This window comes from Mustela putorius, unplaced genomic scaffold (genome assembly GCF_011764305.1).
Source record: "Mustela putorius furo isolate JIRA1106 unplaced genomic scaffold, ASM1176430v1.1 tig00003853_pilon_pilon_pilon, whole genome shotgun sequence".
Classification (NCBI taxonomy): domain Eukaryota; kingdom Metazoa; phylum Chordata; class Mammalia; order Carnivora; family Mustelidae; genus Mustela; species Mustela putorius.
Window position 1 is genome coordinate 53,077,870 of NW_025422005.1, and position 18,626 is coordinate 53,096,495.

At 46.3% G+C, this 18,626-nt stretch overlaps 1 protein-coding gene across 8 annotated transcripts in view; it reads left to right on the forward strand.

Moving 5' to 3' along the window:
* The first annotated feature begins 11,605 nt into the window (after window positions 1–11,605).
* Window positions 11,606–18,626, forward strand: part of AK4 (adenylate kinase 4) — a 67,749-nt gene continuing 60,728 nt past the window's right edge. The window contains exons 1-2 of one of the 8 annotated variants that reach the window (XM_004762943.3): window positions 11,606–11,628; window positions 12,456–12,739. In XM_004762943.3, coding sequence (XP_004763000.1) covers window positions 11,615–11,628; window positions 12,456–12,739 — 298 coding nt within the window. In that variant the 5' untranslated portion in view covers window positions 11,606–11,614. The other 7 variants (XM_004762942.3, XM_045064671.1, XM_045064672.1 and 4 more) reach the window with 7 other exon arrangements.

Consider the following 18,626-nt stretch of genomic DNA (forward strand, 5'->3'; position numbering starts at 1 on the left):
TTCCTCTCCCTCACCATGCTTTCAAAGATCACCCCTCAAAGAAATAACGTGCCTTCAACTCCTTTTCTCAAAATTCTCCTTCATCTGAGAATATAACCCCTATCTCTTTCTTTCACTTAAATGGTTCCTGACAGGGCACCTGGGTGGCTCAGTCAGTTGAGCACCTGCCTTCGGCTCAGGTCATGATCCAGGGGTCCTGGGATTGAGCCCTATATCGAGCTCCCTGCTGAGTGGGGAGTCTGTTTCTCCCTTTCCCTCTGTCTACTGCTCCCCCTACTTGTGCTTGTTCTTTGTCAAATAAATAAAATCTTAAAAAAAAAAAAAAAAAGTTTCCTGAAAGAGGCATTTAAGCCTTCTGAACCTGAATTCCTTGTATCTGATACTTTGTAAGTCAATGAAAATAGCATTCTTTTAACCACCATTGTGTTATCAGAGGTGATTCACAGCCTGGCATGCAGTGGGTACTCTATAAATACTGTTACCTGAATGATTAAGGCAGAATTAGAGAGTAGGAACTGTCTAGTTGCCTGTGATTATCCATAAACAATTATGAAATATATCTTTGGACTTTTATGTCAGTATGAAGTAATACTGGGTTTGCCCAAAAAAGCAACAATTTCCATTTTAGATTATATGAAATTTCAACAAAAAGAATTGTGGTCTTTCAACCACAATGTGAAAACTTGTAACTTTAAAATTTTTCTATGGCTGGGGTGCCTGGGTGGCTCAGTCTGTTGTTTCTGACTCTTGATTTCAGCTTCGGTCATGATCTCAGGGCTGTAAGATGGAGTACCACCACGGGCTCCACACTTAATGGGGGGTCTGCTTGAGATTCTTTCCCTCTGCATCCCCGCATGCATGTGCATGCACTTTCTCTTTCTCTCTCAAATAAATAAATAAATATTTTTTAAAAAACTGGTCTTAAAATTTTTCTATGACTGAAATGAATTTTTATTATGAGCCTATGTCAGGATGCCTTAACTGCAGGCAATAGGAAATCCAACTCACTCTGGCTGAAATAATAAAGAATTTATTTGTTAATGTAAGAGGAAGTCCAAAAGTAGTTCACGGTTAGTATAGAGGCTAAATTATGTCATCAATGACCAAGTTCTTTTTATCTTTCTGTTCTGCCATCCACACTATTGGCCTCAAACTGATGCTAGTCCCCCTCAAGACTGTAGGGTGGCTGTCCAAAACAATGGGGCTACAAAGACATCTTGTCTGAAAGAACAAATGATTGATTCCCATTGGCTGTTGTGAACCTTCCCAGAAACTTCCACGCAGTTGTTTCCTCATAATTGCTCAGATTTGGGTCACTTATCCATTCCTGAATTATAATTAATAGCAAGGGGTAATTGAAATTCTCTTGGTCTAATCAGGTATGTCAATTGGAGTCTGGGTCAGTTGCTCGAGCTTCATTGCTGGCACTCAGTGAGAGAAAAGGAACAGATACTGAGGAGCCCACAATAGAATCAAAATCAAGGCTTTGGGTAGGTGGTAAACACTTCCTTTCAGTCAATTCGGTATCACGTTGCTTTGCCCCAGTCTTGGTGGAGAATGGGATTTTGGAAATGCCATAACTTTGAGGAAGCATCCTGGTCTGGTTGTTGCCCATCCCCATCAGCGTTCACCGAGACACCGTTGTTTACATCTGGCTTTCAGTCACAGGAGACCTGTCCCTCTCTCTCCTCATGCCACTCTCTTGAGCAAATGGAATTACTCTGCTGAGGCACATGGGGAATCAGGTGAGAATTTTTCATGTCCACTTGGGATTTTAAATTCAAATGCCTTTAGAGGCAAGTCGGTATAGTAGACCAGGTATAACATAATAGGGGTAAGGACAGAAGAAACTAGAGGGCATGCTCCACTCAAAGTCATTCAAAATCAAATTGTTTAAAAATTCTGTGTTTGCTTTCATCCTCCAAGCTGGGACTCAGTCCTGGGAAGTAAACAGGTGTGCATGTCCTTTTTTCCCAACAAATCATTTCCACTTAAATTCTCCTCTGAAAGCAACTGGGTGGCTTAGTCAGTTAAGCATCTGCCTTCAGCTCAGGTCACAATCTCCGGGCTCTTGGATTGAGTCCTACATTAGGCTTCTTGCTGAGTGGGGAGCCTACTTCTCCCTTTACCTGCCACTCCCCCTGTTTGTGTTCTGTCTCTGACAAATAATTAAATAAAATCTTTAAAAAATAAGAAATAGGGACACCTGAGTGGCTCAGTCATTAAACATCTGCCTTCAGCTCAGATCATGATCCCAGGGTCCTAGGATCAAGTCCCACATTTGGGCTCCCTGCTCAGCAGGAAGCCTGCTTCTCCCTCTCCTACTTCCCCTGCTTGTGTTCTTTCTGTGGCTATCTCTCTCTGTCAAATAAATAAAATCCTTAAAAAATAAAATAAAATAAAATAAACAATAAATAATAAATAAATAAATCCTCCTCTGACTCTCCCCTCTCTCCAGCCCAGGAGATTTTTCTTCTCTTTTTAAAGATTTTAATTAATTAATTAATTAATATTAGAGTAAGCAAGAGCACAGTAATGGGTGGGGGAGGAGGGGAAGAGTGGGGGGAGAGGAAGAAGAAAAGAATCCCAAGCAGCTTCTGTGCATTGAGTGTGGGGCTCAATTCCGTGACCCTGAGATCGAGACCCAAACTGAAACCAAGAGTCAGACCCTTAACCAACTAACTAACCCACCCAAGTACACCCCTAGGAGATTTTTCCAGGGTATGGAGAGTAGGAAGTCTTCAACCATTTGCAGACTCCCAAATCAGTTGTATTATATAAACACAAGCATGTTTTCCACTTCTGGGGGCTTAGCCCCCCAAAAAGCCAAGAAAAGCCTTGGTTTCTCTCTTCTGCTGCAATATTTCTTTCTAAGATGATGGGCATAAAATTCCTTAGCTATTACATGAAGAGGGAGAAGGATCATGGGTTGAAATATGGGAAAATATTATTTTGCTGTATTAACTAACACTGCTGTGTGCTATATTTGAAACTTGTCAAAGCAGTAGATCCTAAAAGTTCTCATCACAAGGAAAAATACATATTTTGTACTTATATGAAATGATGGATGTTAGCTAAACTTATTGCAATAATCATTTTGTAATATATGTAAGTAAAGTCTATATGCTCTATGCCTTACACTTACATAGTGCTGTATGTCTGTTATAGCTCAATAAAGCTAAAAGAAAAAAAGTAAAAATATGCTATCCTGTTAGAGAAGAAACAGTGTCCAGAAGAAGAGACTGCTTATCAGACTACATCTGGAATGCTTAATGCATTGCTGTGTATGTCACCTTAGAAGAACATAATCATCCAAAGAATACCCAGTGTGTGAAGGGATTCTGAATCATATTATACGAATATAATCAATAGGATTTCTGCACAACATTTAGCTTTGAAGACTGAAAATGGAAGAGTCAATATAGGCTAACTTATGCTGGGATAATAACTGACCTTAAAAATCTTGGTGGTTTACAATAATGAACATTTGTTTTTTGCTCATGATACATGTCCATCATGGTTCAGACTTTTGTAGGGAGGTGAGGTCATCTTTACTGTGGGAATTAAGCCATTTGCTGGCCATTGTTCAAAGAGAAAAAGGTCAATGGGAACCCCAGCTCTTAAAGTCTCTGCTTTCCTTTGCCCAAATAAGTCACGTGGCCACTCCTAAGATACCAGGGTTGCAGGGGTGGAGGGTGGGGGGAAGGGAGTGCTGTTTCATGAAGGGAAATCAGAACATTTCATGGACAAAAATATAATCTATGTGGAAAGTCCCATGTAATCCTGTTTGGGGATCTCCTGTGGCTCATCTGAACTCCTGGAAATTTGCATAGTGCAAATGAAATCTATTAGATGGCATGGTAATATTCAGTACATAGTAGTTATTATTGTTGTTATTATATTCCATTAAGAAGGGAAATTTTTTTAACCCACTGAGCCACCCAGCCTGCTTCCTCCTCTCTCTGATTGCCTCTCTGCCTACTTGTAATCTCTGTCTGTCAAATAAATAAATAAAATTTAAAAAAAAAAAGAAGGGAAATTTCTTTTTTTTTTTTTTTAAGATTTTATTTATTTATTTGACAGACAGAGATCACAAGTAGGCAGAGAGACAGGCAGAGGGAGAGGAGGAAGCAGGCTCCCTGCTGAACAGAGAGCCTGATGTGGGGCTCGATCCCAGGTACCTGAGATCATGACCTGAGCTGAAGGCAGAGGCTTTAACTCACTGAGCTACCCAGGCACCCCAAGAAGGGAAAATTCTTTCCATATGTTCTTCTGAGGCTGAACAGGAGAACTTCCTGGTATTTCTTATATAAGCAGAAAAAACACACTGTTGTGCTAGTTTCTAGCAGGATACCATATTACTTAAGGAATGCCAGGGTAATTCAGAATATTTAGCATAAAGAAGAGATGCTTTGGTGTTCCTGGATGGCTCAGTTGGTAGAGCATGTGGCTCTTGATCTCAGGATCATGAATTCGAGTCCCACATTGGGTGTAAAAATTGCTTAAATAAATAAACTTAAAAAAAAGAGAGGGCTTCAGATACGACAAAACAGCTGTTTTTAAATTTTTATTCATTTATTTTTAAGATTTTATTTATTCATTTTGAGTGAGAGAGAGGGGGCTAACAGGAGGGAGAGGTAGAGGGAGAAGCAGACTCCTTGCAGAGCCGGGAGCCCCCAGCATGGGGCTGGATCTCAGGACCTGGAGATGACGATCTGAGCCAAAGGCAGATGCTTAACCATCTGAGCCACCCAGGTACCCCAAGACAGCTGTTTTTTTAATATATGAAATTCTATGTGAAAACAAATTACACACACATATAACATGAGGGTAGCCCTAGTAGTAGAATAAATCTGTCTGGACAGGCTTAATTCTTCCAAGAACCTGGCTCTAGTGCCATGAAGTACGTTGTGCTTTGTGGGGGTTGAAGAACCAATAATAGTGAAACTGACACTTAAATAATGCATATCACAGGCCAAGCATCGTTCCAAGCCTTGCATGTACTAATTCATGTAGGCACAACAACCCTATGAGATGGGAACTGTCTCTATTCCCATTTTTCAGGTGGAACAAATGAAGCATGGATGAAGGAACTGCTGGTCACATATCTGGTAAGAGGTTGAGCTAAAGCTGACCTTGTCACTCTGTCTCTAGAGCCCATCCTCTTAACCCTTGTGTCAACTTGCCTTTCCATGCTTAGAATTCTCTCGGAAACCCTTATTGAATCAGTCTATCTTAAAACTGGTGACTGCCTTTTTGACCTTTGTTCCTCCTCTGGGTCTTCTGTTCGGCTCTCCAACAAGTGGTATCTTTAAAATGATACTCTGTTTCTACCTTTTTGGTTTGTCTCTCAGAATGACTTGTTCCTAGTGACCTCTCCAACGAGTGGGATCTATGATCTGGATTGGGGATCTAGGAGCCACGTTTGGGACTTGCAGGTTGGGGACTAGCCACATTTGTGGTAGAAAGGTGATGGTGGTGGCAGGCGAGGACAGTTGGAACTTGACCCTAGAGCTGGCAGGCTGGCCTGTGGCCATGTGAAGAACAGAGTGAGGATGCTATTTGAGAGCCAGATCAACAGCGAGCCAAGCATCAGATCCAACGGGTCTGTCAGCAAGACCAAAACCTGGGACACAGCAATGATTTGGCTCTTGGTTGGCGGCAGGATGCTGACAGATGAACTGGCAGGTTCAGGAAGGGAAGCTGTAAGTTAAAAACCTGTGGAGATTCCTGAGAGGGAAGTCCTAGTGAGATGAGCCTTTTATAGCTATCTGGCAGCTGATGGAGCCCACTGGTCTGCACACGAGTGACTTTCTCTTTGTTAGTATTTCTCTGTAGACCAGCAGTCTGGTTCAGAAACCCCCCTTCTGACACTCTTTGGAGCCTCTTCACTCAAGTACTAGGAAGACTGAGTAGGGTTTGTGGGTATGTGGTTTGACCCTGACATGTACGTTCAGATCCCAGCTATGCCACTTATTGGCTCAGGACCCTGAGGGACAAAATACCCAACCTGATCGTGTGTTAATTTCTTTATCTATAAAATAAAAAGATAACAATGTTACTCCAGAGGTCTCTGAATCAGCATAGCACAGTGATTAAAGAGTACCGGCTCTGAAGTCCAGACGCTGGATTTATGTCCTTAATCTTCCACTAATGGGTCTAGGATCTCAGACAAGTTTCTTGCTTCAGGTTTGAGGTCTGTGAAATGGACACACAATATTAGGCTACCTATGACATAGGACTATTGTAAGAATTAGTATTATATATAATGTACAATATAAATATTCTTTATTGCCCTTACCAGAAGATCAAACTTAAAAGGCTCCCACAAGTGGGACCCAATTCGAATAAACTCAGTATTCAGTTCCAGTCTCTCCAACCAGCTGGAACAGGAAGAACATGCATTCCCTCTGGCAGTTGATTTAGCACAGAGGAAAGACACACCCAAAGGCATTTCGTCTCCAGAAATGCCTACTAACTCCAAGGCAACTTCCAGAAGGAACTCTGCCATTGATTGTGGTTAGGAAGGTGGAGGGAGGAAGGAATGATACAGGCTCGTCCATGCCTACTACCAAATGTATCAATCACAGAGCAAAGTTCTGAGCAAGACATCATCGTTGTATCATTCTATATGGAGGGTAGAGCATAACTGATTGTTATTTTGCTTGTGGGGATTTCACAGGGAGAAAATCAAAGGGGGTAGTTTGACCTCTTCAGCTCTTGAGAGAGGCCCTCTATGATAGACTGTTATTCCAGGAGTGATTTGTAAATTGTTGCTTATGGAGAATAATGGGTCATGCCAGGTAGATAGGAAGAATGTTCATTCCATTCATCCCAGTTCCTTCTGTAACCGCTTGCCCTGGGAACCTGTGTGTCTGAGAGAGCAGGCTTGTCAGACACACGTTGGTGCCTCTTTTCAGCAGCTGGTGAGATGTTACAGGTTAATAACTCGGTGAACTAGTAAAATTGGGGGATGATTCTTTCACTTGTAAGAATTTACCATTGTCACAAACAATGCCATGTTTAGTGCCACCATTTCTTCTCTCAGTGCAAACTTTTGACTTCTTGAGTCTTGAAGGAGTGCCTGCAGGGAGAAGGCAGCAGGCACACAGGGCTGGGTATTTCCCCCCTGCTTCCCATCATTCTCCAGCTTTCTTTTCTGAATCTTGATGTGTTGGAGTAACTAGCCTTCCTTCTGTCTGCCCAGAGAAGCTCCACAGAGGGCAAAGAGAAGTCACTTTGTCCATTCATTCATTCAGCAGTGAGTCAGCTGTACAATAATGTCTGCCCCTCGTGTCTGGTTTCTATGCCTAACTATGTGGAGGCCGTGAGGAAAAGACGAAGGTGCTATGTTAAAGGAGCCTACAGTCTCCAACAAATAGAACAGAAGTCAGTCTGCAAGATAGTGGTGAAGAATTGATAGCTGGAAGAACAGTGGGGGAGTGGGGCACTTAATTTTTGAAGTGGGATCAGTATACTATCTGTGAACTATGGTTGGGGTGATGGCATCCTTTAAAAAATCCTGGTGAGTTATATTTTACAGGTACACTTACAAATACATTAGAGTATGTGACATGCATCCTTGATGATGCAAAAGATAATTTCACATGGGACCAAAGATGATTCTAGGTGGCATGTGGATCTGGCTTTAGATACTATTAAACTGAATGTTACAAAAGGGGTGCCTGGGTGGCTCAGTCATTAGGTGTCTGCCTTTGGCTCCAGTCATGATTCCAGGGTCTTGGGGGTAGAGCCCCATATCGGGCTCCCTGCTCAGCAGGAAGCCTGCTTCTTTCTCTCTCACTCCCCCTGCTTGTGTTCTCTCTCTCACTGTGTGTGCCTCTCTCCCCGCCAAATAAAGAAATAAAATCTTTAAAAAAAAAAAAAGTATTCCCTTTCTAATTCTATTTTGAGCTATGTGATTACAGATAGAACATTTCATTTAGATGCTATCTGTCTCAAACACCTCTCTATGAGTTGGTAAACACCCTCCCCTCGACCTTTTTAAATAAAGACTAAGTTCAGAAACTCCACAGGCAGACTGTAGAGTCCAGCTAGAACTTGGTAGCCTTGTTTTCCTTTTCTCCTATTTATTTTAGTGTGTCCTTTTACTTATGGCGAGTTGCATTCAGTTTTTTTAAATAAATTATTTAAGCAAACTGAGTTGATACTTAAAGAAACATGATAAGTGGATAAGAACCAAGGTGGTACAAGGTTATGGTAAAACTGTGACAGTAATACGGAAATGACGAATGTTTCCTAAGCAGGGGCACTGCAGTCCAGATAGGAGAATTTGATGAAGGGATGTGTAAGTGAGATCAAACGTGGACTGTGGACTTCACATTACCATCCGGTTAAGTTGCAGGGAGGCACCTGGGCTTGATGTCCATGTGTTAGGAGGGGGAGGGAGATTTGCCAACATTAACAGAGCACTTATTACAGGCAGACTGCTGTATGTTTTTGAAGCTAGATAGATGAATAAAATAGGGCCCCTTCTCTCAGAGTGAGTTTCCAGTTTGTCTCTAGGGGAGATAAACACAGAGATGTACATTCCTCTGTACACTATGATAAATATTACCAACAGCTTAAAACCCCAGGCAAAGGAAATAGGAAGAAATTGATTGTATGAGTGTATATGTGATAAGAATAGCTGCCATTTGTGGAGTATCTTCCAAGGGCTAGGGGATCTGCTAAATACTTTGTCACATTAGCTCATTTATTCCTTACAGTTAAGGAACTGAGATTGAAGAAGGTAAATAATTGTCCCATGGTTAATAATAGTGATGATGTGTGGGGTGCCTGGGTGGCTCAGTGGGTTAAGCCTCTGCCGATCAAGCCCTGCATCAGGCTCTCTACTCAGCAGGGAGTCTGTTTTCGCCTCTCCCCGGCCTGCCTCCCTGCCTACTTGTGATCTCTCTCTCTCTCTGTCAAATAAATAAATAAAATATTTAAAGAAAGTAATAGTGATGATGTTCACCACTGAGTACTTAATAAATGTCCAGCACTGTGCTACATCCTATATGCACCTTAGCTCATTTAAGACTCCCTACTAGCCTAAGAAATAAATATTATCAGGAAACCAAGACTCACAGAGATCAGGAGACTTGCAGAGTTAGTGAATGGTGCTGTTGCAATTTAATCCCAGAGGTGTTTGACTCCCAAACCCATTTCTTCCAGTTCTACTGCTTCCAATCAGCTGCCAGACTATAGGAACCTGATTTGGCTGTGCAGGGGGAAGGTTCACGAAGGGCTCGAGCTTCCAGGCTCGACTGGGTTTCTTTTTTTTTTTAAAGATTTTATTTATTTATCAGAGATAAAGCACAGGCAGACAGAATGGCAGGCAGAGGCAGAGGGAGAAGCAGGCTCCCTGCCGAGCAAGGAGCCCGATGTGGGACTCGATCCCAGGAGGCTGGGATCATGACCTGAGCCGAAGGCAGCTGCTTAACCAACTGAGCCACCCAGGCGTCCCTCGACTGGGTTTCTTTATTCAGTTTAGTACGTCACAACTCTTTCTGTTTCATAACATAAGCTCCTAAACTCCTCAAGCACTAAGTCTTATGACGGTGTGAGTGGCTAATGCTGTTCCCTGAAATTATAAGGTGATGTTGACAAATACATTTCAAAAGCAGGTAAAAGAACTGGGTGATAGGGAAGGTGGATAGTTCCTCTAGTTTGTGAGGGCTAGAAACTATTTCCAGTGGGAACTCACAGAATCAATGCTTGATAGAGACAAAGGGACCTTTGGGAATATTAAATCCAATGTCTGCATTTTAGAACAAGAAGAGGTTAAGGGCCAAAGTTCCCACAGCAGAGAGAGGAGCCACGAGGCCACACAGCTCCCCATGTCTCCGTGCTCAGTGTGGTAGAGCAGTGGTTTTCAGAGTGTGGAAACCACACCTTCCAAGTGCTGATTTCCAGATTGGCAGCCTCAGCATTAACCCAGGAACTTATCAGAAATGCCCACCTCAGACCCCCAGATTCAGAAACTGCTGAGGAGGGGCTCAGCAAATCTGTTTTAAACAAGCCCTGGGAGGGATTCTGATGCATGCTGAGGTCTGAGGAGGACTGCAAAGTATCCACTATATATGATACAGTGTATGGAGGGAAAGGGAAGGGAGATTTAAGTCACCCCACACCCCCTGGAGCTCTTCTCTTTCTGTTTGTTCCCAGGTGAAGGGCTGGAAGGGCTCAGTGGAAACAAGCTCCTCATGTCTACATCAGACTCCTGAGACATCTGAGACGAGGGGATGAGCCTATTGAACAAATGCTGGGTGGAGGTTGGGGGCCTCCGGTGCTCTCAGGTAGACGGAGGCTAGGCCTTGTCTGGCTGGCTGTCTATGGAGGCGATGCTGGAGGAGGGGGCTTGGGCTGCCAGAGGCAGAGAGAAAGAAATACTCCGCCAGGCTCTTGCTTACTCAGGCCCTCTTCCACCCCTCAGAGGATGCAGCCAGGACTCTAGAAGAGTCTCTTCTCCAGGCTGTCCCTCCCCATTTGTGGTTCCATTCAAAACCTTGCAATGCATTTCCCCAAAGCTCAGCCTGTAGAAGGAGGGGAGGGGGAAGGTTGCAAAGATGTATGAAAGGCTGAAGATTTTTTTTTTTTAAGATTTTATTTACTTATTTGACAGACAGATCACTAGGAGGCAGAGAGGCAGGCAGAGAGGAGGAAGCAGGCTCCCTGCTGAGCAGAGAGCCCGATGTGACTGGGGGTTCAATCCCAGGACCCTGGGATCATGACCTGAGCCGAATCCAGAGGCTTTAACCCACTGAGCCACCCAGGCGCCCCAAGGCTGAAGATATTTTATTCTGAAGGGACAATTTTTATCTGAGGTGGGGAAATAATAGAAACTGATGTGCACTGAGGATGGACTAGAGATTTAGGGGCTGGCAGTTATCACACTTTCGCCAGTAGGAAATGAAGGCTGTGAGGAACGACTGGGTGAGTAGGAACAGATTTAAGAGAATATGGAGTGGGACTGCATGTGGGGCTGGATCCCAGGACTCGATCAGCTGAAGGCAGACGCTCAACGGCTAAGCCACCCAGGCGCCACTCTCCCTGCTTGTATTGCCTCTCTCTCTCTCTCTGTCTCTGTCAAATAAATAAATAAAATCTTAGAGAGAGAGGGGGACTATAGAGTGGGATACGCAGGGGAGGGGAGGGAAGATAGCACCCTTTGGACTTGGTGAGTTGTAACTGTAGTGCCAACATCCTGGGCCCTGCCTGAGGTCCTGAAATCAGCTGGCTCTAAGAACTTGAGCACAGGTGAGTGATCACCCCCTCCTTTCTTCTTCGTTAAGGAGTTTGGGCTTTGGAGTCAGGCCCGTGAGGGTTCAAACCGCCCTCTGAACTGTGTGTTCCACCAGGGCAAGACTCCGCCTCTTCGGTTTACAGCTATATGCCAAGCGCCTAAAACAGTGTCTGGAACAGGGTAGGCGCTCAACAAACATTTGTTGAATGAATGGCGACACGCCAAGCCTCCTTTCCTCATCTGTGAATACTCTATCTGGACCGGTTGTTGCACAAGGAAATCGCCTAGCCCCGAACTTGACGCACAGTAGGCGATCAACAAGTTGTATTTTTCCTTCCCCTCACCAGCAGACAGGGTCCGCAGGCGATGGCAAGAGAAGGGTGTGTGTCCCCGCGCTCCTGCAGCCCCCGCTGGGTGGTGCGGGGCACGCGAGCCCAGAGGGCGGGGTGGGAACGGAGCGGCGGGGAGGGGAGGGGGCGCCGGCCGGCGACTCGCGCCGAGCGGGTCTCCCCGGCTTACGTAAGGCGCGAGTCCCGCGCGGCCGGCTGGGGCTCGGAGTGGGGGCGGGCGGAGGCGGCGCCGCCCAGCGGGATCCGGGCTGGAAGCCTCGCGGAGCGCCGCGTCCCAGCCGAGGTGCGTGTTTATTTGATTGCTTCGGGTGGAGAGGCGACAGGACTCAGGCTTCCCGTGGCGGGGAGCGCCTCGGCCCAATCTCGGCGGAGGTGGGCGCTGGGCGGTCCGTGCGGGCGGCGGGCAGCGGGCGGCGGCGACTCCGGAGGGCTGACAGCCGCTGGGGAGGGGCCGCGGCGCAGACTCCGCGCTGCCCACGTGCGAGGGCCGGGGCAGGGGCTCAGCCCCCAGGCCGCCCGGTGCGTGGGGCGACGGGGCGCGCGCGTGGAGTCACCGCCCCTCCCGGCTTCCCCCTCGGTGGAGCCTGGCGCTGGGATGCCAGGCCGCCTAGCCCCTTCCTCGAACGCCGCGTGGGGAGCGAAAGAGGAAAGGCTGGAGGTGGGCCTGGCTGGGCGGCCCTCTGAGCCCCCGAGGTCGACCCCGCCTGGGGCGGGGACTCGGGACTCCTACGGAATCGCGGCGTGGGGGCGAGGAGGGCGGGGATGGGTAGCGTGGCGCCTTTCTCCGCCTTCGAGCCGGCCCCAGCGCGCGGCTGAAGGGAGGGGTTGTCTTCAAAAGTCACTCCTTCCCCCTGCAGGGGCGCCCGGCGAGTCCCCGCGCGAGCGGAGAGTGTCGGAGGCAGAAGGAGCAGCAGCCGCAACAAAGTTCCCGGGGCTTCTCCGAGGCTGCTGTCCGGGTTGCCTGTTTGCCCGCCCCCTCCCTGCCTGGCGAAGGCAATGGCTTCCAAACTCCTGCGCGCGGTCATCCTTGGGCCGCCTGGCTCGGGCAAAGGCACCGTGTGCCAGAGGATCGCTCAGAGCTTTGGCCTCCAGCATCTCTCCAGCGGCCACTTCTTGCGGGAGAACATCAAAGCGAACACCGGTGAGGGGTGGGGGTGCGGGGGCGAGGGGCGGGGGTGAGCCGTAGCGGGGTCGGGTTAGGTCGGGTCTCCTAGGTCCCCGGGCGCCCTTCCCCCGCCCGCGTGCGGTCGTGCAGGCTCGTACGTGCCTGGGAGCATGCAAACGGTGGCCCACGGCCGTGCGGCTTAACCGCGCCCCTGGAGGAGGCCAAGGCCAGCTGGGAGGAGGTTGGGAGGTGCTCGGGGCTCCTCCCGTCTTGGGGAAAAGCCGGTAACCACTCAGACAGCCGAAAAACCCGAGCTTCCCGCTCGCCTTGCCTCTTTAAGGCAAAGCTCTCTGTGCCCACACCTTCCCCGCGCCCCCGGGGAACTGGCGCGCCCCCTGCTCTGGCCGCCCACCTGTGGGAGTCGGGTCCCGCTGCGCACTGGGGAACCTGTGGCGTTGCGGGTCTCGCAGCCGCGCGCTATTCCTGCCCCTCCGCGCTGCCCCGGGCCTCCGGACAGAGCCCTGGTGGCTTTGCAAGGCCTGTCTGTCCGCGGACGCCTTCTAAGGTAAACTCTCACCACGAACTCCCCCTCCTTCCCAAGCCGGGGCCTGGTGGTTGGGAGACTACGTAGTAGAGGCTCGATCTGATAAATTACCTTTTAAATCCTGCTTCCCTGGAAATGGCTTCTTGAGAAAGTCTCCCTTGGCTGGCGTCAAGGGAGGATTTGGGGATGCAGATCGCCTGATCCTTTCGTCTTTCTGTAGGACCCTTCACCCCTCTCCTTCTACCCCACGTCCACCCCAGTTCCTGATGAACTGGCATTAAAAGGCGCGAGGTGACAGCGCGCTAGTGCGTAACCCTTCCGGGATGCATGTGCTCATAATTAGCAACTTCTTTACGGAAACTTGTTAAACGCAGACGGGGTGCTGAACCTTCGCTGCTGTCCTTGGAGGTGACCAGGGTGGTTATTGCCCATCGGTGGGCTAATTATCCAGAGATCTTCATTACAGAAGCACATATTAGTTTGAAGAGGTGGGCGGAGGACTGTGCTGGAAAACGGCATAGAAGCTAGAAATTAAGAAACATCTCCAAGGCAGAGTTTATTCATTATCTCTTAAGCTATTGCAAAAAGCAAGCTTTTATTTTGATTCTCAGAAAGACTGGGCGTCCTGTCCTTCCCCTCCCCAGCCTCTAACGGTGTAGAGTTTTGTGTACCTGGTCGTAGCTTGAATTTTTTCTCACCTCGGATGGGTCTATTTTAATTTTAATACCGCCTTTAGCTGCATTTTACTCTTTTTGTTTTGGAATGCAGTTTGGGGGAAGAGCAATGTGAGCGGGAAGGCTGGCTCTCAGCCGGAGGGTTTTGTGATTGGCTCCGGTTTCTCTGTGGTAGGGAGCCAGAGGCAAGGTGAGGGGAGGAAATGCAATGGCTTTGAGCCCCTTCCTTAACATTTTGTATACCTGCCTTGGGAACTGGTTTCCTTCTGGCATGAAGGACTGCACCTTGTCCATCCCAGACTGGATTAGTGGTGCCCTTCCCATTTTTAAAGAGAATGTGATGGGAAGTAGCTTACTTCTGAACTTTCTTAGAGGTTTTTGAAGGCTTTCCAGATGTTTTCCCTTATTCTCACTTAAAAAAATTTTTTTTTTAACTTGCCTTGTTTTTTTGGATTTTAGTTTCTGTTCCCTTTCACATGCCTTCATATTTCCCAATTTCTCTCTGCTGTAAGACTGTGACTGTTTAGATTTTGTTTTTCTCTTGGGAGCTAAGTAGGTTTTGCATAAACCAATTTAAAAACCGCTTTATCTGCTAAAGAGAAGAAAAACGGAGGGCAACAATTTCTTTTCAAAGTGGCGTGTGTCTGGTGGACTTGGAGGGTGTTCTCAGATTATTTTTCTCACAGAAGGTTGGTTCTAAGAGTCTTCAGGCTCAGTGCATGGTAAATAAAACATTCCACAGTTTATTTTTCCGTTACCTGCTGTTAGCTTTTAGCTAATTTTCTGGTAGAGAAATACAATAGCCCCTCTCTAGGTGCCCCTTTATTAGAGTTGAAGGTTTGAAGGAGCACATGAAGCACAACAAAACCCCAGGAAGTAAAACGTTGGTGGGAACTTGAGTTGGAAATTACCTCAGGCCATCTGCTCCAACCTTGCTTCCAGCATACTCTTGTCCACACAGCATTCCTGCAGCCACTGCCTTCTGAAAAGCTGCTCATCCAGGGAAGGAAGGGCTACTCACCACGTTCTAGAAGTCTTCCCTTATCTGCCCTGACAGAATTCATTTCTTTACCCTGCACCTAGCTTGATGATGCTGTCACATGCCGTGTGGCAAAAGTCTGTCTGATTCATCCTGTAGATAACTTAAACCAACCATCTGTTATGTGTGGGACAGTGTTCAAGGTACTGAGGACTGTAGCAGTATTTAAGATAATCCTGTGCCCCTTGTTGTCCCTTCTACCTTCACTATGTTCAGTTCCCACTAAAAGAGACTTCGAGGTCAGGGATATGGATGGCGAAGTACCTGGTGCCTAAAGAGAGTTCAGCAAGTCTGTGTTGAAGGTGTAGGAAAGTCAGATAACCTCCAGTAATTGAGTCCATTCTGTTTAATTAGCCTTGACTTATGGTAAAAGTTTGTGTTTACTGTGGATCTGAGATTAGCCCAAGATAGTTGTCACTCATTGGCTCTGCCTCATCTGCCTGGAGCAGTACTACTAAGACTTAATCAAAGACTTTATTTTATTTGAAGGGTGTTGACCCGGATGCCTGGATGGCTCCGTCAGTTAAGTGTCTGCCTTCGGCTCAGGTCATGATCCCAGGGTCCGGGGATCAAGCCCCACATCGGGCTCCCTGCCCAAGAGGGAGTCTGCTGCTCCCTCTCATTTTCCCTCCACATGTGTGCTTGCAGGCGCTCTCTTTCTCAAATAAAATCTTTAAAAAGAAAAAGTGAAGACCCACACCCAAATCTTTGGTTCTCTTTGGTTTTCTTTAGTACTTTGCTGATGTAAATAGAAGGGATAGTTTTCATAGATTGCCAGGAGGGGGATCCTACACTGTGTCACAAGGAATGTTAGCTTTTCAGTGTATGCGCGTACGTGTGTATAAGCATGTGCATGTACACATGACCGACACTTAGTAGTGAGTCCTAGTAAAACTCCTTATCTCTTCTGTTGAGTGATGGTGATGGAAGCCTCCCTCTGAAAGGATGTGAGAATCCTGCTTTAGGGGTTGGACAAAAAATCACATTATTCTGTACTGGATCTACTCTCTCAAGTGCAGGAAAATTGGCAGATTTCCATTTGGAAGCATCCTGGACTTGATTGGGAGAAACAATGTTCAAGAACAAACCTGTTTCTGCTCTTAATATTAACTGCCGCTCTTGCTGGGGTTTGCAGATGGGACCAGCATTTCAAATTAGACTATGGCCTGAGCCTCTTTTCTTTGAAAAGATGACCTAGTTCAGAGGGCTCAGGTTTTTGTTTTGGGTTTTTTTTTTTTTTTTATTATTTGTTAAGTATAAATGTGTCTTTTCTTATGTAAGAGTGAAAACTTCCAAGCGCTGAAAGATAGAAAGGTTGTATTCAAGATACTTGACAGAGTTGAACAAGGTATCTAAAATAACTTCAAATAGTTAACCTTTGTGTGGATCGTAGAGTGTCTTGGCGTATTACAGGATTTCTAGAATATTCTCTGTTCATTTTTTTTTTTAAGGTTGGTATAGCCCAGGTCAAGGCATTGAGGGAGCAAAAGGCTAACTGAAGACAAAGCACTTGCTGGCACCTAGACACCCCCTCCCAACCTGGGTGGGACAAGTGTGACATTCTTCCAGGAATTTCCCAACTGTCTTAATACCTTGCTAGAGGGAAAACAACCTTCTCTTGACAACGCTAGGCTTCTGGGGTCTTGTAGGTATCTTATGGAGGTCCGTCCTCTTTAGCATATGAAAGTTCTTTTAAAACCCAACTCCTGAGAGTATAAGATCCTGGTGCAATAGCTCTTTGTGCCCAGGGCTCCTGTCCTGCCCTCATGCTTTAATAAACAAATGACCCTTTTGCACCAAAGGCATCTCAAGAATTCTTCAAGAATTCTTGGTGGTTGGTTCGAACCTCACCTGTATTCCAAAACCATATCAAAGGGTCTGACCACTTAGGGGCGTCTCTTGTTTCTACAGGTCCGCTCTACAACTTACTTTGTTCTGGCTTCTTTGAGGGTTTTTATGGGCGTTGGAAGAGAACTATTTGTAACTTTTTTTTTTTTTTAAGATTTTTATTTATTTGAGAGAGAGCATAAGCAGGGAGGGAGGCAGAGGGAAAAGCAGACTCCCTGCTGAGCAGGAAGCCCGGATGTGATGTCCCCTGAGGATATATTTGCATTGGCCACATGCTCAGCCGAATCTGAGCATACTTCCAGTGTGGTCATTTCTCTTTTTTTTTTTCTTTTAAGATTATTTGAGAGAGAGTGAGTCCGTGCACCCACCACAGGTACTGGTGTGAGCACAAACAGGAGGGGGCAGAGGGAGAGACAGAAGCAGACTCCCTGCTTAGCAGGGAGTCCTCTGCAGGGCTCAGTCCCAGCACCCTGGGATCATGACCTGAGCTGAAGGCAGACACTTAACTGACTGAGCCACCCAGGTGCTGCCAGTGTGGTCATTGTTTAAATGACCTATATTGGAGTCCTGCCTTGTAGAAAATTTGGAAAGTGTGAATTGGATTGGATTTTAGGGCACTGAAAAGTTATTCAAGGTTTTGAATAGAGTACTGACATGAATGGATTTACTTTCTAAAAGTTGACATTTGGGATGCTGTGTGAAATGACTCCTGTTAAACAGGAGTAGTACCAATAAGACCAGTATAGACTAGAAGAGTGGACCATGGCTGGGTTGGGCAGTAGTGGTGAAGGCAGAAATGAAGGACTTTAGGAAGTGTATGAAAGCCAAGCTGACTGGACAGAGTGAGTTGCTTGGGAGGGGTGATGGAGAGAAAGCAGCCCACAATCAGCCCTAGGATTTTGGCCTGAGCACCTTGGGTGAATGTACCTTTAGGGTTGGACTGGAGCATGCCTAACCAGTCTGGTGTGAAACATTTGAGTGACTTGCTGTTTAGTATGCTCTTATGAACACCACTGTATGTGATTCATTGGGCAAATATACCTTCTGTGACACCGGTTACTAGAAGTAGTAACTACTTCTACTACTACCAGAGTAGTTTTTAAACTGTAGAAGAAGAAGGGAATTTCAAGCTTAGCTTATGAATACCCAGTCAAGGTCTTGGTATAAAAGTTGATAAGATTTGTTCATGCACCACTTTGCTTACTAAATATTCCGTGTAAATACAGATACAGATATGTATACATTGGTAGACATGTATTTAAATTCTTTTGTATGTTTTTGTGTTTTTTTAAAAAAGATTTTATTTATTTATTTGACAGAGAGAGATCCCAAGTAGGCAGAGAGGCAGGCAGAGAGAGAGGGAGGAAAGCAGGCTCCCTGCTGAGCAGAGACCCTGCGATCATGACCTGAGCCAAAAGCAGAGGCTTAACCCACTAAGCCACCCAGGTGCCCCATTTTAATATAGTTTTTATCCCATCTTTTATTTTTCAAGAAAGTAACACGTGCAGATGGCAAAATTTTCTTAAGGACTTATTTATTTGAGGAGTGCGCACACACACGCACACACACACACACACACACACACAACTGGATGGAGTGGGGAGGAGTAGAGGGGTAGGGAGAGAATCCTCAAGTAGACTCCTTGCTGACCATTGAGCCCAACATGGGGCAGGATCCCAGGACCCTGAGATTATTACCTGAGCTGAGATCAAGGGTAGGATGTTTAACAGATTGAGCTATCCAAGGCCCTGAGGGTAAAATTCTCAATTAATACACTAGGAATGGTGTGGAAAGTCTCTTTCCCCTCCTTGACCCCTC